Source organism: Scyliorhinus torazame, chromosome 11, assembly GCF_047496885.1.
Source record: "Scyliorhinus torazame isolate Kashiwa2021f chromosome 11, sScyTor2.1, whole genome shotgun sequence".
Classification (NCBI taxonomy): Eukaryota; Metazoa; Chordata; class Chondrichthyes; order Carcharhiniformes; family Scyliorhinidae; genus Scyliorhinus; species Scyliorhinus torazame.
The window spans coordinates 210604417-210627948 of record NC_092717.1 but is presented as its reverse complement, the minus strand read 5'-3'; the positions used below and the strand labels follow the sequence as shown (position 1 = coordinate 210627948).

Sequence of the window (23532 nt, the reverse complement as noted above, 5' to 3'; positions counted from 1 at the left end):
GCCCTTCCACCTCCATTCTAACATGAATGGAGGTACGGAAATCCAGCCCTATGTCTCTCTAGATAAAAGATGCCTTATTAATAGCTTTCCCAACCTGCCTTAGCACCTTCAGCAATTTCTGCAACTATACCCCATTCACACCATTTAGAATTGTATCTTTTATTTTACATTGCTTCTTCTCTCCTCACTCTTCATACCAAAATGTATCACTTTACACTTCTCCAGATCCATAGAATCCCTGCAGTGCAGAAGGAGGCAATTCAGCCCATCGAGTCTGCACTGACCCTCCGAAAGAGAACTCTACCTCGGCCCACTCCTTGGCCAAATCCCCATATCCCTGTGCATTGGTAATGGACACTAAGGGGCAATTTAGCATGGCCACTCCACCAAACCTGCACATCTTTGGACTGTGGGAGGAAACTGAAGCACTCGGAGGAAGCCCACACAGACACGGGGAGAGCGTGCAAACTCCACACAGTCACCCAAGGTCAGAATCGAACTTGAGGTACTGGCATTGTAAGGCACCAGTACTAACCACTGTGCCACCATGCCACCCTACATTAAATTTCATTTGCCATGCATTCTCCCATTCCACCAGCCTGTCAGTGCCCTCATAAAGTCTATCACTATGCTCCTCACATTTCAGAATACTTTCAAGCTTTGTGTCATCAGCAAATTTTTGAATTGTGTCCTGTACATCCAAGTCTAGGTCATTAATGTGGATCACGAAAAGCAGTAATACCGATCTATGGAGAACCCAATTATGAAACAAACATTCATCAACTCCCGAGACTCAACCAAGTTCATGTCCATGCTGCCATTGTCACAGCTCTGACACTACTGGCAAGTCTGTTACATGGGAGTGGACTTTTTAGATTGAAATTGGTTGTAGCCTGGGCTGTGGACACACAAAAATGTTCCATGAATGAGGGAACCAAAAATAGTTGGTGATGGTTGATACCATTTGACCGTCAAGCCAAGGGAACTTCAGAACAATAGCTAGGTGTGAGGCCAATACAAATTTTAAAGCAAGCAGTAAAATTCTGCACATTTTTTCCCACAGAGTAGCCAATATATGAATGTCAAAGTGCTTCTTGCCAATGCACAAAGCATTTCTGTTTGCATAGCCTTCAGTCTTTTTCTGTGCACCAATTTCTCGATGTCCTCTGCAGCAGAATTCTGCAACCTTCTGGTGAGTTGGCACCTGTGCCACCCTTGTGTCCTTCCCTGGCTTCAGGCTACTCATGTCCACTGTCTCACCACACGCAGATTCCACTTCTAAACAATCTTCTATGTATGTGCATTGTCAGTATCTGCACTGGTGGCTTTTTAAAAACTCTTTCATGGGAGGTGGGCATCGTTGGCTAGGTCAGCCAGCATTTATTTCCCATCCCTAATTGCTCTCAAGAAGGTGGTGGTGAGCTGCCTTCTTGACCCATTGCCGTTTGTGTGGTGTAGGTAAACCCACAGTGCTGTTGGGGAGGAAGTTCTGGGATTTTGACCCAGCAACAGTGAAGGAACAGAGATATAACAGTCAGAATGCTGTGTGGCTCAGAGGGCAACCTGCATGTAATGGTGTTCCCATGCATTTGCCCTCCTTCTAGGTAGTAGAGTTTGTGGATTTGGAAGGTGCTGATGAACATGTCAAGTTGAGTTGCTGCAACACATCTTATAGATGGTACACACTGCTGCCACTGTACATCGATGACGAAGGGAGTGGATGTTTGAAGGTGGTAGGCGGGGTCCCAATCAAGCAGGCTGCTTTGTCCTGAATGGTTTCAAACTTATTAAGTGTTGTTGAAGCTACTCTCAGTACTTCATCATACTGCTGACATTTGCATTGTAGATAGTGACCGGGTTTTGAGGCGCCAGGAGGTGAGTTAAAATTATCAGCCTCTGACCTGCTCTTGTAGCCACAGTATTTATATGGCTGGTCCAGTTCAGTTGCTGGACAATTATAACACTAGGGTGTTGATAATGGGGGATTCAATGATAATGATGTCATTGCATGTCAGGGAGAGATGGTTAGAATTCTCTCTTGTTGGAGATGGCTGTTGCCTGGCACTTGTGTGGCATGAATGTTACTTGGCACTTCTCAGCCGAACACTGAATGCTGTCCAGACCCCATTGTGGCGTGTCTCTGCTCAGCAGGTGCAGCAAGGGATTCCCAGGGATGGTGATGGTGGTGTCTGGGGCATTGTTTATAAGGTATGTTTCCGCGAGTTTGACTATGCCAGACTGTTGCTTGACTAAACCACGGGACCGATCTCTCAATGTTGGCACAAGCGCTCAGCATTTGGAAGGGGACATTGCAGGGTCAATAAGATTGGGTTTGCTGTTGTCATTTCAGGTGCCTAGGTCGATTTCAAGTGATCCATTTGGTTGCTTTGCTTTTTGTAGTGGTTAGCACTGCTGCCTCACAGCACCAGGGGCCCGGGTTCAATTCCAGCCATGGATGACTGTCTGTGAGGAGTTTGCACATTCTTCCCATGTCTGCGTGGCTTTCCTCCGGGTGCTCCGGTTTCCTCTAACAGTCCAAAGATGTGAAGGTTAGGTGGGGTTATGGGGATAGGGCAGGGAAGTGGGCCGAGGTAGGGCGCTCTTTCGCAGCGTCAGTGCAGACTCAATGGGCCAAATGGTCTCCTTTGGCACTGTAGGGATTCTATGGATTCTATGGATCCAAGTCAATAATACATCATCGCAATCCCTGTACCTGTTTTTGGTCTCTACTCATGATAAGTAAGGCCAATGATGAATTTTGTTTCAAAATTAATTTGATATTCTGAAGTTATTGAAAGGATATCGAAAAAAATGAATCGGATCTCTCCTCAGGAGATGCAACATTTGAATGCAGCCCATGGTAGTTGGTTCTTCCTATGAATATATGCAAAATGGTAGACAGGAAAGACACTGGTCCTTCCAGTCCTTCACTTATAATTGTGCAGCACAACATACACAAACATGAAAGATCCCAATTGAGTGGGCCGCACACTTCCGTACCATCTTAAATTCTTCAATGTAATTGGAAAAATTTGGAATAATAGAAATTCCTTGGCTCAGCAAATCAGCTCTTTCCACTGACTATTGTCAATCTACCATATCATCAGCTCTCCTCCAATAATTTAGTTAATAGTATAATTACTCCTTAATTTCTGGACCTAATCTAGGGGACAGTACTTAACTGTTCCCATACTTGGACAATTTAAGCTGACCTGTCACCCTTCACCAGTAAGGACCGCCACTTCAACACAGAGATTGCTGTGTACACTTCTAAGATCCCCAAGGCTGAAATCTCTGCACACATGCTCTGGCAGTAAATAGGCCTGTCACAAAATACTGTTTTGCTTTTTTAAGACCTGTAATGTTGATATGATTCGTCCCTTGTGGATCCCCTGTACTGAACTTGCAACCTTCTATAGGACACAGGTGGGCATTACAGAGCGATAGAAAACTACCGCTGAATACAAATGCTATCCCCAAAAGGAACAATGCTGCCAACAGTGTTACACAATTTCATAATTCTTCTGCATTGGTGCATTGATCGGTCACTGGTGTTTCCCAATGGAATGGATTGCTCAGTAGACTCTGATGTCGAGATGACTAGCTGGAGTTTTTCAATTCCGATTAAGATTCCCAGCACTCGCAGTTAGGATGGAATGAATTTCCTGATTTTTTTTCAGACAAGTCAAGTCACGGGAAAGGCTTTTGTAGTCGACCGTGCTCAGTTTTGCCCCGAGTTTTGTCTGCTTGGTCTTTGAAGACCTGAGCAGCATACAGGTCCCTGGTCTCCGCTGGGAAAGAATACCAGGTCTAAATTTCTACTCACACAACAGATTTACAATCGCTGAATCTGAAAACAAAAACACAGCCAGTTTCGGCAAGACTCAATCTGGCAAATGTGTAAAGGGTGACTTTTTCCCCACATTGTTCATGAGATTGCGGTGTCACCGACATTTATTGCCTGACCCTAATTTCCCTTGAGAAGGTGTTGGTGAGCTGTCTTCTTGAACCACTACTGCCTCTGTGGTGTAGGGCCACCCTAGTGCCAGGGAGCTTGTCACTGGATTTTGACCAAGTGACAGTGAAGAAACAGCAATATATTTCCATCTGTTAACTTACACTTAAGCAAGCAGGAATATTGATGAAGGAACTATATCTGAAACATGTTATTTTTCCAAAAAAATCTTAAGACACAGCAACTTATTATAAAAATTGAAATGTTCACAGCTGATGCATTCTGTGTCCGGGGAAGAGAGTTCTCGATCTAGTTTTTAATTAAAATACATGCAAAAGCCAAAAAAACATGCCATATCTTCCACAATTTCTTTGGTTGGTTAGGTATTGTTGAATTCCATTTGTCAAATGCTCTCTGTGATTTAAAGCTGCCATCTTTCAGTAAAATCTTCCTGCTCCTTTTTACCCCATTACCTACAGCAAAGGAGCTCTGTGTGGTGACATACAGGCTTATCAAATCTCCTGAAATAACATCCAGGCTGTTTTTCACATCTTGAGATCTGGGGACAAAAGCATTCTGCAGATGTATTGGTTTCTTTTATCAAATTGACTTTGAAGACTCTGATCTGATGCTGCCCTGAATGGAATGTTCCCGAAGCAGAAATTGGAGAGACATGTCAAATATTTTCAATGGCAAGCAACATAGCCCTTTTGTGAAAAGACATTTGAAAGCTAGACATCGACCGTGAACTTCAATCATTTAGTTTCCATCCAGGTCCCCTTTGCAATGATGTTTCCATTTCTTTTGTCATTTTAAATTTAAATTACTTGTTGGAGAAGTTGATATTTTCGCGCTTATATTTGAGGGAAGTTCAAGCAAGTGAACCAACTGATGGGAACACTTGTTTTTTGCACCCATTTCTCGAATGAAATAAGCGTAATGTAAATGTGGGCGGGGTGTTAAAAACAGGCATCTGGCTCGAAGCCACCCCATTTCAAGAGCTGAGGACCAAGTGCTGGAAAATGCGATTAGAATAGATAGTTGCTTGATAGTCAGTGCAGACACGATGGGCCGAAAGACCTTTTTATGTACTGTAAAACTCTGTGGTATTTCCACGGAATGGGTTAGGCTGGAGCAGCACCATCGGCTGACCATCTAAAGGGCAACATTCCCTCTCTTTAGCCCTCTAATTGGGAAAGGTGTCTTCACTGCATCAAAATGAAATGTCCATCTTTCTGAGATTGTCCATCTTAAAGCCAAATTATGACAAGATATTTGGTGTTTGTGCTGATATTATATTGAAATCTGCTCCAAAATACATATATCATTGAATTCTTGCAGCTATTAGAGTGAATATACTTTTGCATCCCTCCATCTGGGTTAGATTTGAAAGGTAGTGATTGGACTGATTTCCATTGTCCTAATAATTTAAGCTACTGACAATAAGCACTGCAGAGCAGCAATCAACAAAGCAATAGAATATAAATAATAGTTCAAGTCACAGGATGTTAGCGAACACTGTGAAGTGTTGTGCTCAGACAGTACCTTGAGTGCAGTTTGGGCCATGAAAACACAAGGGCTGAATTTTCACTTGTCCTGATCCTGCCACAAGGAGGAAATGAGACAGGCACCTAACATGTGGCAAGGGGACTTGGGGAAAATTTTGGTGGCCACCTCTGGAAACCCCCTCCAATTAAGGAGGGGTGGTGGGCCTCTGAGGCAAGCGAGCCAATAGGCGGTCTTGCAGCACTCACACATCAGTACCCCACCATCTGAGGTGAGAGCTGCCAATGCAAGTAGATGAAAGAGATGGTGCCCCATGATGAATGAGCCGTCTAAAGACTTTTTAAAAGCATTGAAAGCAAAGAATGTTCACTTCTGCCTGACCATCACTCTGAAGGGGAACTCTCCACAGAACGGCCAATGATCATCGTGGTATATGGGCTGCGGAGGTGATGGTTTAATATGACGCTGAAAAGCTGTCTGCTGGGAGGAGGCCGTCTCCATGCATTGGCTCATTCCAGTCATCTTCAGGATATTTTCATTAATATATTCGCTAAACGTTTTAATAGGATATCTACCAAAAGCAGACTGGAGCTGTCACTGGCTAAAATCTGCATCTATCAGAATAGCCCGGAAATAGGAATGTGTCAGCAAACTGCCACGCCATTCTCGAATGCTAATATTCCAATCTATATGCCTCCATTGCCATCTCTGCTTCAATTCAAGAAATCTACCGATATTCTCATTTCTGACAACTTTAGGTCTTGAATTAAAGGAATAATTTGTATTATATCGCACCCTTCACAGCAGGGTTGCTTGTTGACTAATGAGGTATTTTGAAATATAATATAAGAATTGCAGCAGCCAAGTTATGCACAGCAAAGTCTCAAACAACAAGGTGATCATAACCAGATTTTTTATTTATTTCTGGGGTACATGTTGCTAGGTCATCCTTTTTTTTAATCAGTTCATAGAATCTTTTACAGAATCACAGAAAATACAGTGCTGAAGATGCCATTCGGCCCATCAAGCCTGCACCAACACATTAAAAACACCTGACCTGCATACCTAATCTCATTTTCGAGTATTTGGCCCATAGTTTTGAATTTTATGACGTGCCAAGTGCTCATCCAGGTACTTTTAAAGGATGTGAAGCAACCTGCCTCTACCACCCTCCTAGGCAGTGCATTCCATTCTCTCTGAGTCAAAAAATACTTCCTCACATCCCCCCTAAACCTCCTGCCCCTCACCTTGAATCTCTTGTGACTGACCCTTCAACTAAGGGGAACAACTGCTCCCTATCCACCCTGTCCTTGCCCCTCATAATCTTGTACACCTCGCTCAGGCCCCCCTCAGTCCTCTCTGCTCCAACAAAAACAACCAAGACTATCCAACCTCTTTTCCTAAATTAAATGTTCCATCCCAGGCAAAATGCTGGTGAATCTCCTTTGCATTCCCTCCAGTACAAGCACATCTTTCCTATAATGTGGTGACTAAAATTGCACACAGTATTCCAGCTGTGGCGTCACCAAAATGTTCTACAACTCCAACATGACCTCCCTGCTTTTGTAATCTATGCCTCAATAGCAAGTGTTCCAAATGCCTTTTTCGCCACCCGATTAACCTGGCATCTGGCTGCCAGAGGTCTATGGACAAACACATCCAGGTCTCTTTCTTCCCCGGAACTTCCAGTGTCATGCCATTCATTGAATACTTCCTTGTCAGATTTCTCCGTCCAAAGTGCATCATCTCATACTTTGCTGGGTTAGATGCCATCTGCTACTTGACCATTTGACCATCCCATCTATATCATCCTTCAACCCAAGACACTCAACCTCACAGTTAACCACCAGGCCAATCTTTATGTCATCCGCAAAGTTATTGATCCTACCCCCCACATAGTCATCTGTGCCGTTTATATAAATGATGAATAATAGGGGACCCAGCACAGATCCCTGTGGTACACCACTGGACACTGGCTTCCAGTAACTAAAGCAGCCATTTGTCTTCACCCGCTGTCTCCCACAACGAAGACAATTTTCAATCCACCTTATCAAATTACTCTGTATCCCATGTGCATTTGCCTTCTTTACAAGTATCCCATGTGGGACCTTGTCAAGGCTTTGCTGAAATCCATATAAACGAAATCAACTGCAATATCCTCATCTACACACCTGGTCACCTCCTCAAAATATTCAGTCACATTCATTAGGCATGACTTCCCTCTGACAAAGCCATACTGACTATTCCTGATTAAAACTTGCCTCTCCAAGTGGAAATAGATTCTCTCCTTCAAAGTTTTCTCCAATTTGCCCTTAGTGTTGGGTGGGGTGACTGGGTTATGGGGATAGGGTGGAAGTGTGGACCTTGGGTAGGGTGCTCTTTCCAAGAGCCGGTGCAGACTCGATGGGCCAAATGGCCTCCTTCTGCACGGTAAATTCTATGATAATTCTATGATAATAGTTTCCCTGCCACTGACATGACACTCATTGGGCAATAGTTACCTAGCTTATCTCTACAAAACTTCTTAAATAGTGGGACCACATTAGCTCTTCACCAGTCCTCTGACACCTCCGCTGTGACAGAGAGAAATAAAAAATTTGAGTCAGAGCCCTTGCAATCGCCTCCCTGACCTCCCAGAAACCTGGGGGCACAATTCATCCGGACTTGGAATTTTGTTCACTTTTAAGCCTGGCAGCACCTCCAATATCTTGGACGGGATTCTCCGATCCCCCGCCGGGTCGAAGAATCACTGGGCGGGCGGCGTGAATCCCACCCCGCCGCTTCGACGCCGGCTGCCGAATTCTCCAGCGCCGTTTTTTTGGCGGGGGCAGAGATCATGTCACGCCAGTTGGGGGCCGTTGGCAGCGGTCGCCTGTTTTCGGCCTGGCTCTGAGGGCGGCCTGTGGAGTCCTGGGGGGGGGGGGGGGGGGACACGGGGGGATCCGGCCCCGGAGGGAGGGGGCTCCCATGGTGGCCTGGCCCGCGATCGGGGCCCACCAATCTGCGGGCGGGGCTGTGCCATGGGAGCACTCTTTACCTCCGCTCCGGCCTCTGTAAAGCTCCATCATGGCCGGCACAGAGAAGAAACCCCCTGCGCATGTGCAGGGATCATGGCAGCGGTTCTGCGCATGCACCAGAACACGCTGGTGCTTCTGCGCATGCACCAAGTCACGCCGGCCGGCGGAGGCCCTTCGATGGCGGTTGGCGCGGCACCAACCACTCCAGCGCCGGCCTAGTCCCCGGAAGTGCGGAGGATTCCACAACTTCTGGGCAGCCCGGCGCTGGAGTGGTTCACGCCGCTCTTTGGCACCGGTACAGCACGTCTGCCGGTTAGCGGAGAATCCCGCCCCTTGTCTCTCCCTAAGACAATTTTCTCAAGAACCTCACAGTCTCTTTCCCTGAGTTCCATACCTACACCCTCATTCTCTTGGTGAAGTCAGATGTGAAATATTAATTCAGCACATACAAATGTCCTCTGGCTCCACCCACAGATTACCCCCTTGGTCACTAATGGGTCCTACGCTTTCCCTGGTTATCCTCTTTCCATTGATATACTTAGAGAATATCTTAGGATTTACCCCACTCTTACCAGCCAGACCTTTCTCATTTTCCTTCTTTGCTCTCCGAATTGCTTTCTTAAGCTCCATCCTGCACTTTCTGTATTCCACTAATATCTCTGCTGATTTGCTCCCTTGTACTTCTCAAAATCCTGACAAACACTTTTATTAAAAATATTTTTATTCACGGCATCTAACAAATATACAGAGAATGTTAGAAGAACAGTACATCAACCCAACAAGCAAACAATCCTACAACTACCCTGACACCAACACCCCACCACACCCTGCCTTCCTCATTTTATCCTCCTTACCACCCCAAAAAATTCCCGTCCCCCTTGCTGATCCCGTAATCCTCCTTGAATAAATCGATGAACGGTTTCCACCTCCAGCTGAACCCCTCTACCAACCCCTGCAGAGTTAACTTAACCTTCTCCAACCTCAGGAATTCTGCCAGGTCCATTACCCACCCCCCCGATTTCAGTAGCTTCTGAGTGCCGGCACCCCAACAAAATCAGTCTCCGGGCTCCAGGGAGGCAAAGGACAATATATCATCTCCTCTACCCACCCTGGACTCCCGGGACTTCTGACACACCAAATGTTGCCACCTCCAGACTCGGAACCACCTCCACACGCAGCATCTAGGACATCACATTGAAGAACCCCTGCAACAACCCCCTCAGTCTTGGGAATGCCTAGAACATGTAGATGTGATTCGCGGGCCCCAGCACACCATCCACACCTATAGCCTTACGAACATTTGAAGACAGTCTAGGACTTGTTTTAATATCTCATCCAAAAGGTAGCAAATCTGACCGTGCAGCACTCACCTAACATTGCACTGAAGTGTCAATCTACAGATGTGTTTGCGTTTCTGGTCCAGAATTTGAATCTGTAACAGACTCATTTTCAAGCAAAGGCTTACATCTTCAATGAACCATCTGTGGGTTAAAACATTTATTCACAAATTAATTTACATTTACTGCCATTCAACAAAGGTTTTTAAGTTTTCAAATGTAACAAATATAAATAAAATTGATGCATGCTATGTGTAGTGATGCAGAAAAAAATGGAGTCTGGAAGGAGACATAAGTGGTTACGTATCTCCCTCCAAGCATTTAATTCCAGCCAAACATTTTGCAATTAGTAAGTCACTTTGCTTAAACCAACCTTATCAATGGACAAATTAGGGCCTCTGGGTGGTGGGGGAGGGGAAAAGAGGAGTGGAAGAAATGAACAGTCTTCGGGCTTCATTCACCAATCCAAAATTATAATTAATGGGCGTGACTAATCCTGAAAATTGTCCGAGAAGTCAAGATGAATCAAGGCGTCGTGATTAGGTAATAGGTTGAAGGTCAAAGAAGGAGAGATGCTGTGGCAATATCTTCGCAATTTTCTATATAGGTTACCCACGGAATATATTTTTCCATGATCGTAATAAGTCTTCGACTTTTTTGGGAGGATGTGTTTAATCACTTTATAATTGCCTTTTAAGCTCTTTGTTAAGACCTGTCTAAGCTTGTCAACAATTCTACATGAGTGAGTGATAAATCTGTACTTATATTTGCAGAACCAGACGACTCTTCAGTTTACGTGATAGGAACTGTCCTCTATAGAAACCTGGGGGCATTTCTGGATCTTCAAAGGTAATCCTAATTCAGCTCATACTGAACTTATTTTAAATAGATAACATGATCAGCTTCTTCAGTAACGCCCAAGGAAACAAAAAGTCCTCGTGTGGGGAGATGAAAACTCTTGGGGCTGACAACAGCTTATATTTACATGGTACCTTCACCCTCATAAAATGTCCTCACGCACTTCAAAGGAGCAATTGTAAAACAAAAGTGACACAGAACTAAGTGAATGTTAAGTGTTTGGCCCTTATTTATCCTGTGTGTTTTTTCCTTGAAATTAGGATGCGTAACGTTCATATTAAAGGCGTCTTCTGTAGAATTCTACAGTTCGCTCTGTCTGTACATATTTGGCCGGTTTAGCTCAGTTAGCTGGTCAGCTGGTTTGTGATGCTGAGTGAGGTCAACAGTGCAGGTTCAATTCCCATACCGACTGAGGTTATTCAAGAAGGCCACGCCTTCTTAACCTCGCCCCTCGCCTTAGGTGTGGTGACCCTCAATTAAATCAACACCACTCAGTTCTCTCCCTCAAAGGGGAAATCATCTAATGGTCATCCGGGTCTATGGCGACTTTAGATATTTGGGTAACATTCCCTTCAAGGAAATCCAGTCAGATTACAAATGTTGACCACCATGGATTAATGTTACTTACTTTTGCAATTATCAGTATTTCGTGACAGGGGATCTTATATTATTTCCATCACATTTGCCTTTTACATCTTTGCCTGAAAGGAAATAATAGTTGACTCTGAGGTTCAACAAAAGTCTACTGAAAGGATCATTATATAATTTTGTGTGCAAATGTGATGCCCAAATAACTCTCCCTGAGTTGATTAATAATTCTACATAATAATTACCTCAACAGAATAAAAAATGGCAGCGGACACTGTGAATTTAATCAGTTGATTGCCATAACTTTGACATAAATCCTCTGTACGCAGTGTCATCTGGATTTCTACAGAAGTTACAGCATCCAATCAGTCGACCAAGAGGAAACTCCAGCTGAATCTGTTAAAATATACATTTCTCTATCCTTTTATTCATCTTTTCTTCGGCTCTCAACGAGATAAAATGCCACAGGAATTTGCAGGTCTCCAGGTCCAAGCAGTTTCCACTCTTCATAATATTGTTCAAAGCTTTGCCTGATCCATAAGTCCATAAGAGTATTCCACCCATCAAACCTGCCCTGCCATTCAATAAGACCATGATTGACCTGATTGTGGCCTTAACTCCATTTTCCTGCATGTCTCCATAACCCTTGACCCCATTGTCAATCAAAAATATATCTAACTGAGCCCTGAATATATTCAATGTTAGAGCCCACACTACTCTCTGGGAAGTGAATTCCAAATGTAATAACCCTCTGAGAGAAGAAGTTCCTCATCATCTTTGCTTAAATGGGAAACCCATTATTTTTAAACTGTGTCCCTTTGATCTAGATTGCCCCACAAGAGGAACCATTCTCTTTGAGTTTACCCTCGTTTGGTTAGCCTAGCGTCTGTGGTGGAAAATTGCTGGAGTTTATAATCAGGGATGTAGTGACTGAACAGCTTGCAAACGTTTGGTCGATCAGGGTCAGAGAGCATGGATTTGTGAAGGGAAGATCATGCCTGACTAACCTTATTAAAATTTTTGAAGAGGTGACTAAGATAGGTACGAGGCTAAGGAATATCTATGAATGTCATGTATATGGGCTTCCTGGGGGCAGCACGGTGGCTCAGTGGATTGCAGTGCAGTCTCACGGCGCCGAGGTCCCAGGTTCGATCCCGGCTCTGGGTCACTGTCCGTGTGGAGTTTGCACATCCTCCCCGTGTTTGCGTGGGTTTCGTCCCCACAACCCAAAAAAGATGTGCATAGTAGGTGGATTGAACATACTAAATTGTCCCTTAATTGGAAAAAATGAATTGGGTACTCTAAATTTATTTTATTTTTAAAAATTTATATGGACTTCCAGAAGACATTTGACAAAGTCCCACAGAAGAGCCTGTTTACTAAACTGGCAGCCCACGGAGCTGAGGGAAAATTATTAACATGGTTCAGTAATTGGTTGAGTGGCAGGACAGAGCGTGGGGATAATGGGTAATTACTCTAATTGGAGGTGATGAGTGGTGTACCACAGGGATCTGTGTTGGACCTCAATGATTCACATTATTCATTAATGACTTGAAAGATGGCTTAGAATGTCATATATCCAAATTTGCAGATGATGCAAAGTTCCGTGGCATTATAGGCAACTTAGATGATAGCAGAAAATTGTAAGGAGATATTGACAGACCAGGTGGATGAGCAAAATTGTGGCAGATGAAATTTAACGTAAGCCAGTGTGAGGTTATCCATTTTGGACCAAAAAAAAGGGTAGAACAGGGTACTTTATAAATGGAATGAGGTTAGGTGCAGTGGATGTCCAAAGAGACTTGGCAGTTCAGGTGCATAGGCCCTTAAAATACCAGGAACAAGTGAAAAAACTAAACAAAAAGGCTAATGGAATGCTAGCTTTTATATCTGGAGGACTGGAATGTAAAGACAAAGGGGTTATGCTACAGCTATACAAAACCCTGGTTAGACCCCACTTGGGATACTCTGGGTGCCACACCTTAGGAAGGATATTTAAGCCTTGGAGAGAGTGCAGTCTAGGTTTACAAAAATTACACCTGGACCACAGGGGTTAAGTTACGAGGAGAGATTACTCAATTGGCCCTGTTTTCACTATAATTTAGAAGGTTAAAGGGTTATCTAATTGAAGTATTCAGGATATTTACAGGGAAGACAGGGTAGATAAAGATAAATTATTTCCACTGGTTGGAGATCCTAAGTGAGGGGGCATAGTCTAAAAATTAGGGCTATATTTTCAGGAGAGACTTTAGGAAGAACGTCTTCACTCAAAGGGTGGTAGAGGTCTGGAACTCTCTCCAACAAACAGCAGTTGAAGCTAGATCAGTTGTTAAGTTTAAATCTGAGATGGATAGATTTTTGTTCAGCAGAGATATTAAGGGATATGGATTAGGTTTCAGATCATCCATGATCTTGTTGAATGGTAGGACAGGCTCAAGGGGCTGAATGGCCTACTCCTGATCATATGTGCGTATCTGGCATTCGCACAGGAGCACTTTCTAGTTGGGTCACCAAGTACTGATCCTGAGCAGGTAACATTCTGCCGTTTTTTATATCTTTTTATTGTTAGCAGATGATAAGTCCATTTGCAGTACAAGTTGAGGTCAGGCAATTTAGTATAGATTGGGAACAGGATTTTAGACCTTCCCAATCATTACTGTACCACATTGTGCAATAATTTATTAAACCATTAGAGAAATAATTATTTTTAACAGGGAGAAATGAAGTGGAGATATTTCAGGATAATTACCTTTTGTTCTTTTGAGTACCTATTCAAGTTGTTACCCCTAAATTGACCTTCTCTAAGCCTTTCAAAGACTGTCACTTACATGGTTTCTAGAATGTGCATTGTCAGCATATTGGGAAAAGAAGCCTCTCTGTCTTTATAGATGTTATTTAACTGAGATACATGAACATTTTACCTGCCCCATTACCTGGCCGCCACCATGGAGAAACAGTCTTATTGCAGTGTGCTACCATCAGCAGTAAAACCAACAGAGGTGGATTTATGATGAAGACCAAATAGTGAAAAAGAAAATTATTCAAAGCACTCACGTTGGATCAGTAGCTGCAGGGTATTTTCTGTGTACATTGAATAACAGATACTGAAGTCCATCCTATAAGTTTTAATGATTCAGAGGTGGCTGATGGTAAACGGACATCGATTTATTTACACTATTGACAAAGGTCTGCATAACACAGCATATCGCTCCCAGTGCAATCCTAGCTGGGAGGACTAACCACACCAGGCCCTGTTTTGGGCCTGCTTTCATGTCAGCTCATAATGAGCCCCAGGTGGTTGGCCTCCGGCCCCTCCCTGGGAAGCTCGTACTCCACGAGCGTGGGGAGATCAATGATAGTCTCCCCATGGTCCTCATGGGAGGTTATGACGTTAGTAATCCCACATTTGTATGCAGAGCTTACTTTGTGCACTGAAATGGTTGTTGAATGAACACAGCTTGAGTCCATGCACGTATGTATTGATCAAATGGCAGGTTAGTAGGATTTATCTAGGCAGCAACTGGAGTGCATTAAAGGCCAGTGGGACAATTGCAGAATACTGATATCATTAAGCCTGAGAGGAACAATCTTTTGTTCCTTGCCCAGCTTTTACACAACAGCTGCGTTATTCTCAACATATACAACGTAATTATACAAGGTTACCATGTTGTAAAGGCCTCTAAGCTTGCCATTGATGACTGAGATTCGTCATGGTTTTTTGTTAAATTAATTTACGGGGTGTGGGCGTCGCTGCTTAGGTCAGCATTTATTGCCCATTCGAAGTTGCCCTTCAGAAGGTGGTGGTAAATGGCCTTCTTGAACCACTGCAGTCCCTGAGGTGTACGAATGCCCACTGTGCTGTTAGGGAAGGATTTTGACCCAGCAATAGTGAAGAAACGGCAATATATTTCCAAGTCGGGTGGTGAGTGACTTGGAGGGGAAACTCCAGGTGGTGGGGTTCCCAGGTATCTGCTGCTCTTGTCCTTCCAGATGGTAGTGGTTGTGTGTTTGTAAGGAACTTTGGCGAGTTCCTGCAGTACATCGTGTAGATGGTACACACGGCTGCCACTGTTCGATGGTGGTAGAGGGGTTCAATTTTTGTGGAAGGGGTAGCAAGTCATGAAAGCAGTTCACCACCACTTTCTCAGGGGCACCGAGGGAATGAGCAACAATGCTGGCCTAGCCAGCGACGCCCACTTCCCGTGAATGAATTTTTAAAAAGTCATGCACCACTTTGCAGAGATACAATATGCTGGAAGCCTTAAGGTGACCAGATAGGACAGAACCACAAAATTCCCTGGTGTACCATGCTCATTCCTTTGAATAGTTTCCCAAATTGGATAAACTTTTCACAATATAGATGAAAACAACTTGATATAAAATAGTGTGATATATAGCCCAGATCACTTATTTGAGATTAAAACAGAAAATGCTGGAAACACTCAACAGGGCTAGCATCTGTGGAGGTAGAAAAGCAGAGTTGACTTTCATCAGAACAGAAATGTTGAGCTGTATTTAATGGAGGTGACGGAGGTCTTGCCTGCCAGCTGCAGAGCTGGCGAAAGCCCTCTGTTGCCATTTTGAGCGAATGCCCATCGTATTAAATGCAGGCACTTAAGTGTGTATACTTCAACGCAAGAAGTATCAGGAATAAGGTGGGTGAACTTAAGGCATGGATCGGTACTTGGGACTACGATGTGGTGGCCATCACGGAAACTTGGATAGAAGAGGGGCAGAAATGGTTGTTGGAGGTCCCTGGTTATAGATGTTTCACTAAGATTAGGGAGGGTGGTAAAAGAGGTGGGGGGTGGCATTATTAATTAGAGATAGTATAACAGCTGCAGAAAGGCAGTTCGAGGAGTATCACCCTATTGAGGTAGTATGGGTTGAAGTCAGAAATAGGAAAGGAGCAGTCACCTTGTTAGGAGTTTTCTATTGGCCCCCCAATAGTAGCAGAGATGTGGAGGAACAGATTGGGAAACAGATTTTGGAAAGGTGCAGAAGTCATAGGGTAGAAGTCATGGGCGACTTTAACTTCCCAAATATTGAGTGGAAACTCTTTCGATCAAATAGTTTGGATGGGGTGGTGTTTGTGCAGTGTGTCCAGGAAGCTTTTCTAACACAGTATGTAGATTGTCCGACCAGAGGAGGGGCAATATTGGATTTAGTACTGGGTAATGAACCAGGGCAAGTGATAGATTTGTTAGTGGGGGAGCATTTTGGAGATAGTGACCACAATTCTGTGACTTTCACTTTAGTAATGGAGAGGGATAGGTACGTGCAACAGGGCAAGGTTTACAATTGGGGGAAGGGTAAATACGATGTTGTCAGACAAGAATTGAAATGCATAAGTTGGGAACATAGGCTGTCAGGGAAGGACACAAGTGAAATGTGGGACTTGTTCAAGGAACAGGTGCTACGTGTCCTTGATATGTATGTCCCTGTCAGGCAGGGAAGAGATGGTCGAGTGAGGGAACCATGGTTGACAAGAGAGGTTGAATGTCTTGTTAAGAGGAAAAAGGAGACTTACGTAAGGCTGAGGAAACAAGGTTCAGACAGGGCATTGGAGGGATACAAGATAGCCAGGAGGGAACTGAAGAAAGGGATTAGGAGAGCTAAGAGAGGGCATGAACAATCTTTGGCGGGTAGGATCAAGGAAAACCCCAAGGCCTTTTAGACATATGTGAGAAATATGAGAATGACTAGAGCAAGGGTAGGTCCGATCAAGGACAGTAGCGGGAGATTGTGTATTGAGTCTGAAGAGATAGGAGAGGTCTTGAACGAGTACTTTTCTTCTGTATTTACAAATGAGAGGGGCGATATTGTTGGAGAGGACAGATTGGTAAGCTCGAGGAAATACTTGTTAGGAAGGAAGATGTGTTGGGCATTTTGAAAAACTTGAGGATAGACAAGTCCCCCGGGCCTGACGGCATATATCCAAGGATTCTATGGGAAGCAAGAGATGAAATTGCAGAGCCGTTGGCAATGATCTTTTCGTCCTCACTGTCAACAGGGGTGGTACCAGGGGATTGGAGAGTGGCGAATGTCGTGCCCCTGTTCAAAAAAGGGACTAGGGATAACCCTGGGAATTACAGGCCAGTTAGTCTTACTTCGGTGGTAGGCAAAGTAATGGAAAGGGTACTGAAGGATAGGATTTCTGAGCATCTGGAAAGACACTGCTTGATTAGGGATAGTCAGCACGGATTTGTGAGGGGTAGGTCTTGCCTTACAAGTCTTATTGAATTCTTTGAGGAGGTGACCAAGCATGTGGATGAAGGTAAAGCAGTGGATGTAGTGTACATGGATTTTAGTAAGGCATTTGATAAGGTTCCCCATGGTAGGCTTATGCAGAAAGTAAGGAGGCATGGGATAGTGGGAAATTTGGCCAGTTGGATAACGAACTGGCTAACCGATGGAAGTCAGAGAGTGGTGGTGGATGTTAAATATTCAGCCTGGATCCCAGTTACCAGTGGCGTACCGCAGGGATCAGTTCTGGGTCCTCTGCTGTTTGTGATTTTCATTAATGACTTGGATGAGGGAGTTGAAGGGTGGGTCAGTAAATTTGCAGACGATACGAAGATTGGTGGAGTTGTGGATAGTGAGGAGGGCTGTTGTCGGCTGCAAAGAGACATAGACAGGATGCAGAGCTGGGCTGAGAAGTGGCAGATGGAGTTTAACCCTGAAAAGTGTGAGGTTGTCCATTTTGGAAGGACAAATATGAATGCGGAATACAGGGTTAACGGTAGAGTTCTTGGCAATGTGGAGGAGCAGAGAGATCTTGGGGTCTATGTTCATACATCTTTGAAAGTTGCTACTCAAGTGGATAGAGCTGTGAAGAAGGCCTCTGGTGTGCTCGCGTTCATTAACAGAGGGATTGAATTTAAGAGCCGTGAGGTGATGATGCAGCTGTACAAAACTTTGGTAAGGCCACATTTGGAGTACTGTGTACAGTTCTGGTCGCCTCATTTTAGGAAGGATGTGGAAGCTTTGGAAAAGGTGCAAAGAAGATTTACCAGGATGCTGCCTGGAATGGAGAGTAGGTCTTACGAGGAAAGGTTGAGGGTGCTAGGCCTTTTCTCATTAGAACGGAGAAGGATGAGGGGCGACTTGATAGAGGTTTATAAGATGATCGGGGAATAGATGGAGTAGACAGTCAGAGACTTTTTCCCGGGTGGAACAAACCATTACAAGGGGACATAAATTTAAGGTGAAAGGTGGAAGATATAGGAGCGATATCAGAGGTAGGTTCTTTACCCAGAGAGTAGTGGGGGCATGGAATGCACTGCCTGTGGAAGTAGTTGAGTCGGAAACATTAGGGACCTTCAAGCAGCTATTGGATAGGTACATGGATTACGGTAAAATGATATAGTGTAGATTTATTTGTTCTTAAGGGCAGCACGGTAGCATTGTGGATAGCACAATGCTTCACAGCTCCAGGGTCCCAGGTTTGATTCCGGCTTGGGTCACTGTCTGTGCGGAGTCTGCACGTCCTCCCCGTGTCTGCGTGGGTTTCCTCCGGGTGCTCCGGTTTCCTCCCACAGTCCAAAGATGTGCAGGTTAGGTGAATTGGCCAATGATAAATTGCCCTTAATGTCCAAAATTGCCCTTGGTGTTGGGTGGAGGTGTTGGGTTTGGGTGGGGTGCTCTTTCCAGGAGCCGGTGCAGACTCAAAGGGCCGAGTGGCCTCCTTCTGCACTGTAAATTCAATGATAATCTATGATTAATCTAGGACAAAGGTTCGGCACAACATCGTGGGCTGAAGGGCCTGTTCTGTGCTGTATTTTCTATGTTCTATGTTCTATGTTCTATGGACAGCAGCGGGCTTCCTGGGGCCAAGGACACTGGAGTGGAAATCCTGCCTGCTGAGAGGTGCCAACAAATCAGACGCTGGCAGCTCTATCATGGGGAAAAACCACCAGGGATGCGATGAGCCCACAGCTGGTACAACACCTAAGCGAGCTTCGAACTATTCCTCAATCCCAGGCCATAAATAAATGATGACAGGAAAGGAGGGTGGGGTTGCAGAATGGTGGTGTGGGGGGGGGAGAGATGGGCCAGTAGCAAGAACATAAGTAGAGCTCTGTGTGAGAAGCTTCCAGATGGTGGGTCCCTTGATTGACTGAATGCCTCTGAACGAGAGAACGTGATCATCACATAGACAAACCAAGCACTGTATTTCACTTGGGTACATAAAAAAACAATTTGCCAAATTGCCAATCAGTAAATACACCAGATTAAATTATGAAACTGCCTGGTTGAATGTCCAATTTAGAACTGCAGGCGGTCAGTACATATGTCATTTTTATACAATGATGATAGCTCATTTGCCATGATTCATTAGAGCAGAATGAGTTTGATCAGTCATCTAGAAATTAATGTCATCTGCACTCACACATCACATAAAACAATGGGATCCAAAACTTCTGCCCTTTGGACAGTGATAATGGTATCAACAGATTACTCAGCAGTGAATTGCTGAATTACTTGAGTGGAGCCGACAGTGATTATGCATTATTTCACTCCTCCCTTCTTTGCTGATATATTTCATGATCAAAAGCACTGACCATCGTGACAATATAACTGGGGCCCAGATTTGGTGGTGCAATTTTGGCGAAACTGCCAGCATTCGCCATCATTACTCCTCGAAACAGACGGCAACATCTGGAATCCAGAAACCGCTGCCAGTGATTATGTGCTTCTCCATCGGGCAGGCTAATGAATTCCCACAGATTGCAATCAATTAGAAATCCCTGAACTGTTGTGAACTTGCCCTTTTGTGAGCACCCCTGAGAAAGTTTCACCTTGTTAATGAGGTGTAACTGGATTTTTAATGTTCTACTGAGTCATAACTACTGCCAAATAGCCATTCCAGCCCTGGAACGCTAATTTTAGATTTTCTTTCTGTCCTGATCAAAATACCAAGTTGTTTCAGAAAGGGCATAATTTAATAACCGCGTTGCGCCCAGCGCGAATACGGGCGTGCCAGTTAAATAGCAGGAAAGGCCAGAATCGAGATTCCCACCGGGAGCAAATCAGTTTGCTTTCTAACTGGCCCACACCCGATTGTGAGTTACGGATCAAGCCCAAATATGTTGAGCATATCATTAACCATCATTTGCATTCATTTGCATCTCATTAGCGAGATTCAAGTTGAATGCCCTGGCCTCCCAGGAATTAACTGGCTCTCCAGCGAGAAATCAGGCGGGTGTGGTTTAGTATTCCTTTCAAAAAACATGAAGCTGACGCAGTAACTGCTGAGGGGGTGAGCAGTCATTTCCATTTTCTGGCATGCAGCTCAAGGGCACAGGAATTGCTGTGCGACCTTCAATCCATCTTTCAGTATTGTGGATACCCATAATATGGGCATCAACAGCTGCAGCATGTCTATCCTCCCTAAAACGTCCAGCAGATTGCCCGTCTCTTGGATATATGCTGGAGGTTACATTAACTCCCTTTGGCTGTGAGCAGCCTCTAGCTTCACAGCTGAAGGCTATTGCTGATGTGGAATTGACCTTGTTGGTTTTGAGAGCCCTTCACAGCTACAGGTTGTGTTTGCTGCTTGCTCCTGCTGGTGGCTGAAAATGCCTGGAGGCTGCTGTTGATGTTTCCTTCCTATTCTGTCGCCGGAAAGAAGGACAAGTTTTTCGAAGATAACTCGGTCCTGGAACACCGGGCTCAGGGGGAAGTCAATCCGGTTTCAAGCAAGAAGACGCTGCAAGACCTGGTGCATGACACTGGTACAAATGAGCCACCTCAGGACGCCGTTGAAGAAATGCTTCCGCAGATTGCTGATGCTTTTATTGCTTGAGTCATGAGTGCTGCATGTAACTGGCACTTCACTGCACATTAAACACACTGGAAGTCAAGGATGTTCACCTTCACATTGAGTGCCAGTGGAACAGGTGGATGCCAGGATTAGCTTCCGGTGAGTGTCTTCTCCAATTCCTTACAGATATAACAATATGGCTTTGTCAAAGGGAGGTCATGTCTGACAAATCTGTTAGAGTTCTTTGAGGATGTAAAAAGGAAGTCAGACAAAGGAGAACCAGTGGACGTGATTTATTTCGATTTCCAGAAGGCCTTTGACAAGGTGCCGCACAGGAGACTGTTAAATAAGTTAAGAACCCACGGTGTTAAGGGTAAGATCCTGGCATGGATAGAGGATTGTCTGACTGGCAGAAGGCAGAGAGTGGGGATCAAGGGGTCTCTTTCAGGATGGCAGCCGGTGACTTGTGATGTGCCTCAGGGGTCTGTGCTGGGCCCACAACTTTTCACAATATACATTAATGATCTGGAAGAAGGAACTGAAGGCACTGTTGCTAAGTTTGCAGATGATACAAAGATCTGTAGAGGGACAGGTAGTATTGAGGATGCAAGAGGGCTGCAGAAGAATTTGGACAAGCTAGGAGAGTGGGCAATGAAGTGGCAAATGAAATACAATGTGGAAAAGTGTGAGGTTATGCACTTTCTAAAGAGGAATTTAGGCACAGACTATTTTCTAAATGGGGAAATGCTTAGGAAATCAGAAACACAAAGGGACTTGGGTGTCCTTGTTCAGGATTCTCTTAAGGTTAACGTGCAGGTTCAGTCGGCAGTGAAGAAGGCAAATGCAATGTTAGCATTCATGGCAAGAGGGCTAGAATACAAGACCAGGGATGCAATCTGAGGTTGTATAAGGCTTTGGGCAGACCCCATTTGGAGTATTGTGAGCAGTTTTGGGCCCCGTATCAAAAGAAGGATGTGCTGGCCTTGGAAAGGGTCCAGAGGTGGTTGACAAGAATGATCCCTGGAATGAAAAACTTGTCGTATGAGGAACGGTTGAGGACTCTGGGTCTGTACTCGTTGGAGTTTAAAAGGATGAGGGGGGATCTTATTGAAACTTACAAGATACTGCAAGGCCTGGATAGAGTGGACGTGGTGAGGATGTTTCCACTTGTAAGAAAATCTAGAAGCAGAGGGCACTATCTCAGACTAAAGGGACGAAACTTTAAAACAGAGATGAGGAGGAGTTTCTACAGCCAGAGGGTGGTGAATCTGTGGAACTCTTTGCCGCAGAAGGCTGTGGAGGCCAAATCACTGAGTGTCGTTAAGACAGAGATATATAGGTTCTTGATTAATAAGGGGATCAGGGGTTATGGGGAGAAGGCAGGAGAATGGGGATGAGAAAATATCAGCCATGATTGAATGACGGAGCAGACACGATAGGCCGAGTGGCCTAATTCTGCTCCTATGTCTTATGGTCTTATGGTTCGTTCTAGGACTCGAGCGAGGACTTCTTGTGCAGCATTTCACAAGCTACAGCCCATAAGTGCAACCATGAGGTCATGGATGTTCTGTATGCCCGGGCATCAGATTTTATCAACTTGGAGCTGGACAGGCCCACCAAGATGCCCAGGCTGCAGCATTCTCCACCATCACTGGGATGCCTCAGGTCCAGGGAGTAATTGATGACATGCATGCCACCTTTCATACATCGGGGCATCAATAAATGGAAGGGATTCCAGTCCCTGAATGTTCAACTCGTGTGTGACCACCAACGTTGGATCATGCACATGAGGAGCTTGGATGACAGCTATATCCTGGACACTCAGAGAACCCCGGTGTCTTTGGGGACCACCCCAGAATGACGGGTTGGCTCTTGGGTGATAAGGGGTACCTGCCGAGGTCCTGGCTGATAACACCAATGCGGAGATCAGAGACGGAAGCGGAGACCCGAAATAACGAGGTCCATGTTGCCACCCATGCTGCCATTGAGAAGTGTATTGGACTGCTTAAAATGCAGTTCCAATGCCTGGACCACATTGGTGGTGCACTGCAGTACACCCTCCAGAGGGTCTCAGACTTTGTGGTGGTCTGCTGTGCCCTCCACAACCTGACACAGCAGCGGGGCTGCATGCCAGAGGAGGAGGAGGGGCATGTGGCATCATATGAGGAGGAGAAGAAGTCTGACCAGGAGGGGCAGCAGTACGAGCAAGGGGAGTACCCACAGGAGGAGTCGGAAGAGGTGTCGGAGGATGGAGGACAGACATCGAGGGTCCGGCATGCCCGGAGGACCAGGGAGGCCCTCACCCTCACCCAATTCTCAGAGGACGAGGCTTTGTCTGTCAGCTAGCCCGTTCCCCCCTCCCCCCAATCCCCTCTCCTCAATCCCTTCTCCCACATCCCTCCAATCCTCCAATCATCTGATCCCCCATACCCTCCTTCCCCCAATCACCCGTTCCCCCTCATCCCGCCTTCCCCCAAATCCCCCTACCCAATTCCCCTCCTTCCC

General features: G+C 45.1%; 1 protein-coding gene across 12 annotated transcripts in view; it reads left to right on the top strand.

Annotated features, from left to right (window-relative positions):
- adgrb1a (adhesion G protein-coupled receptor B1a) overlaps positions 1–23532 on the top strand; it is an 888347-nt gene that overhangs the window by 437843 nt on the left and 426972 nt on the right. For all 12 annotated transcript variants that reach the window (XM_072468272.1, XM_072468276.1, XM_072468275.1 and 9 more), the window contains one exon: positions 10589–10664. In XM_072468272.1, coding sequence (XP_072324373.1) covers positions 10589–10664 — 76 coding nt within the window. The remainder of the gene's footprint in view (positions 1–10588; positions 10665–23532) is intronic.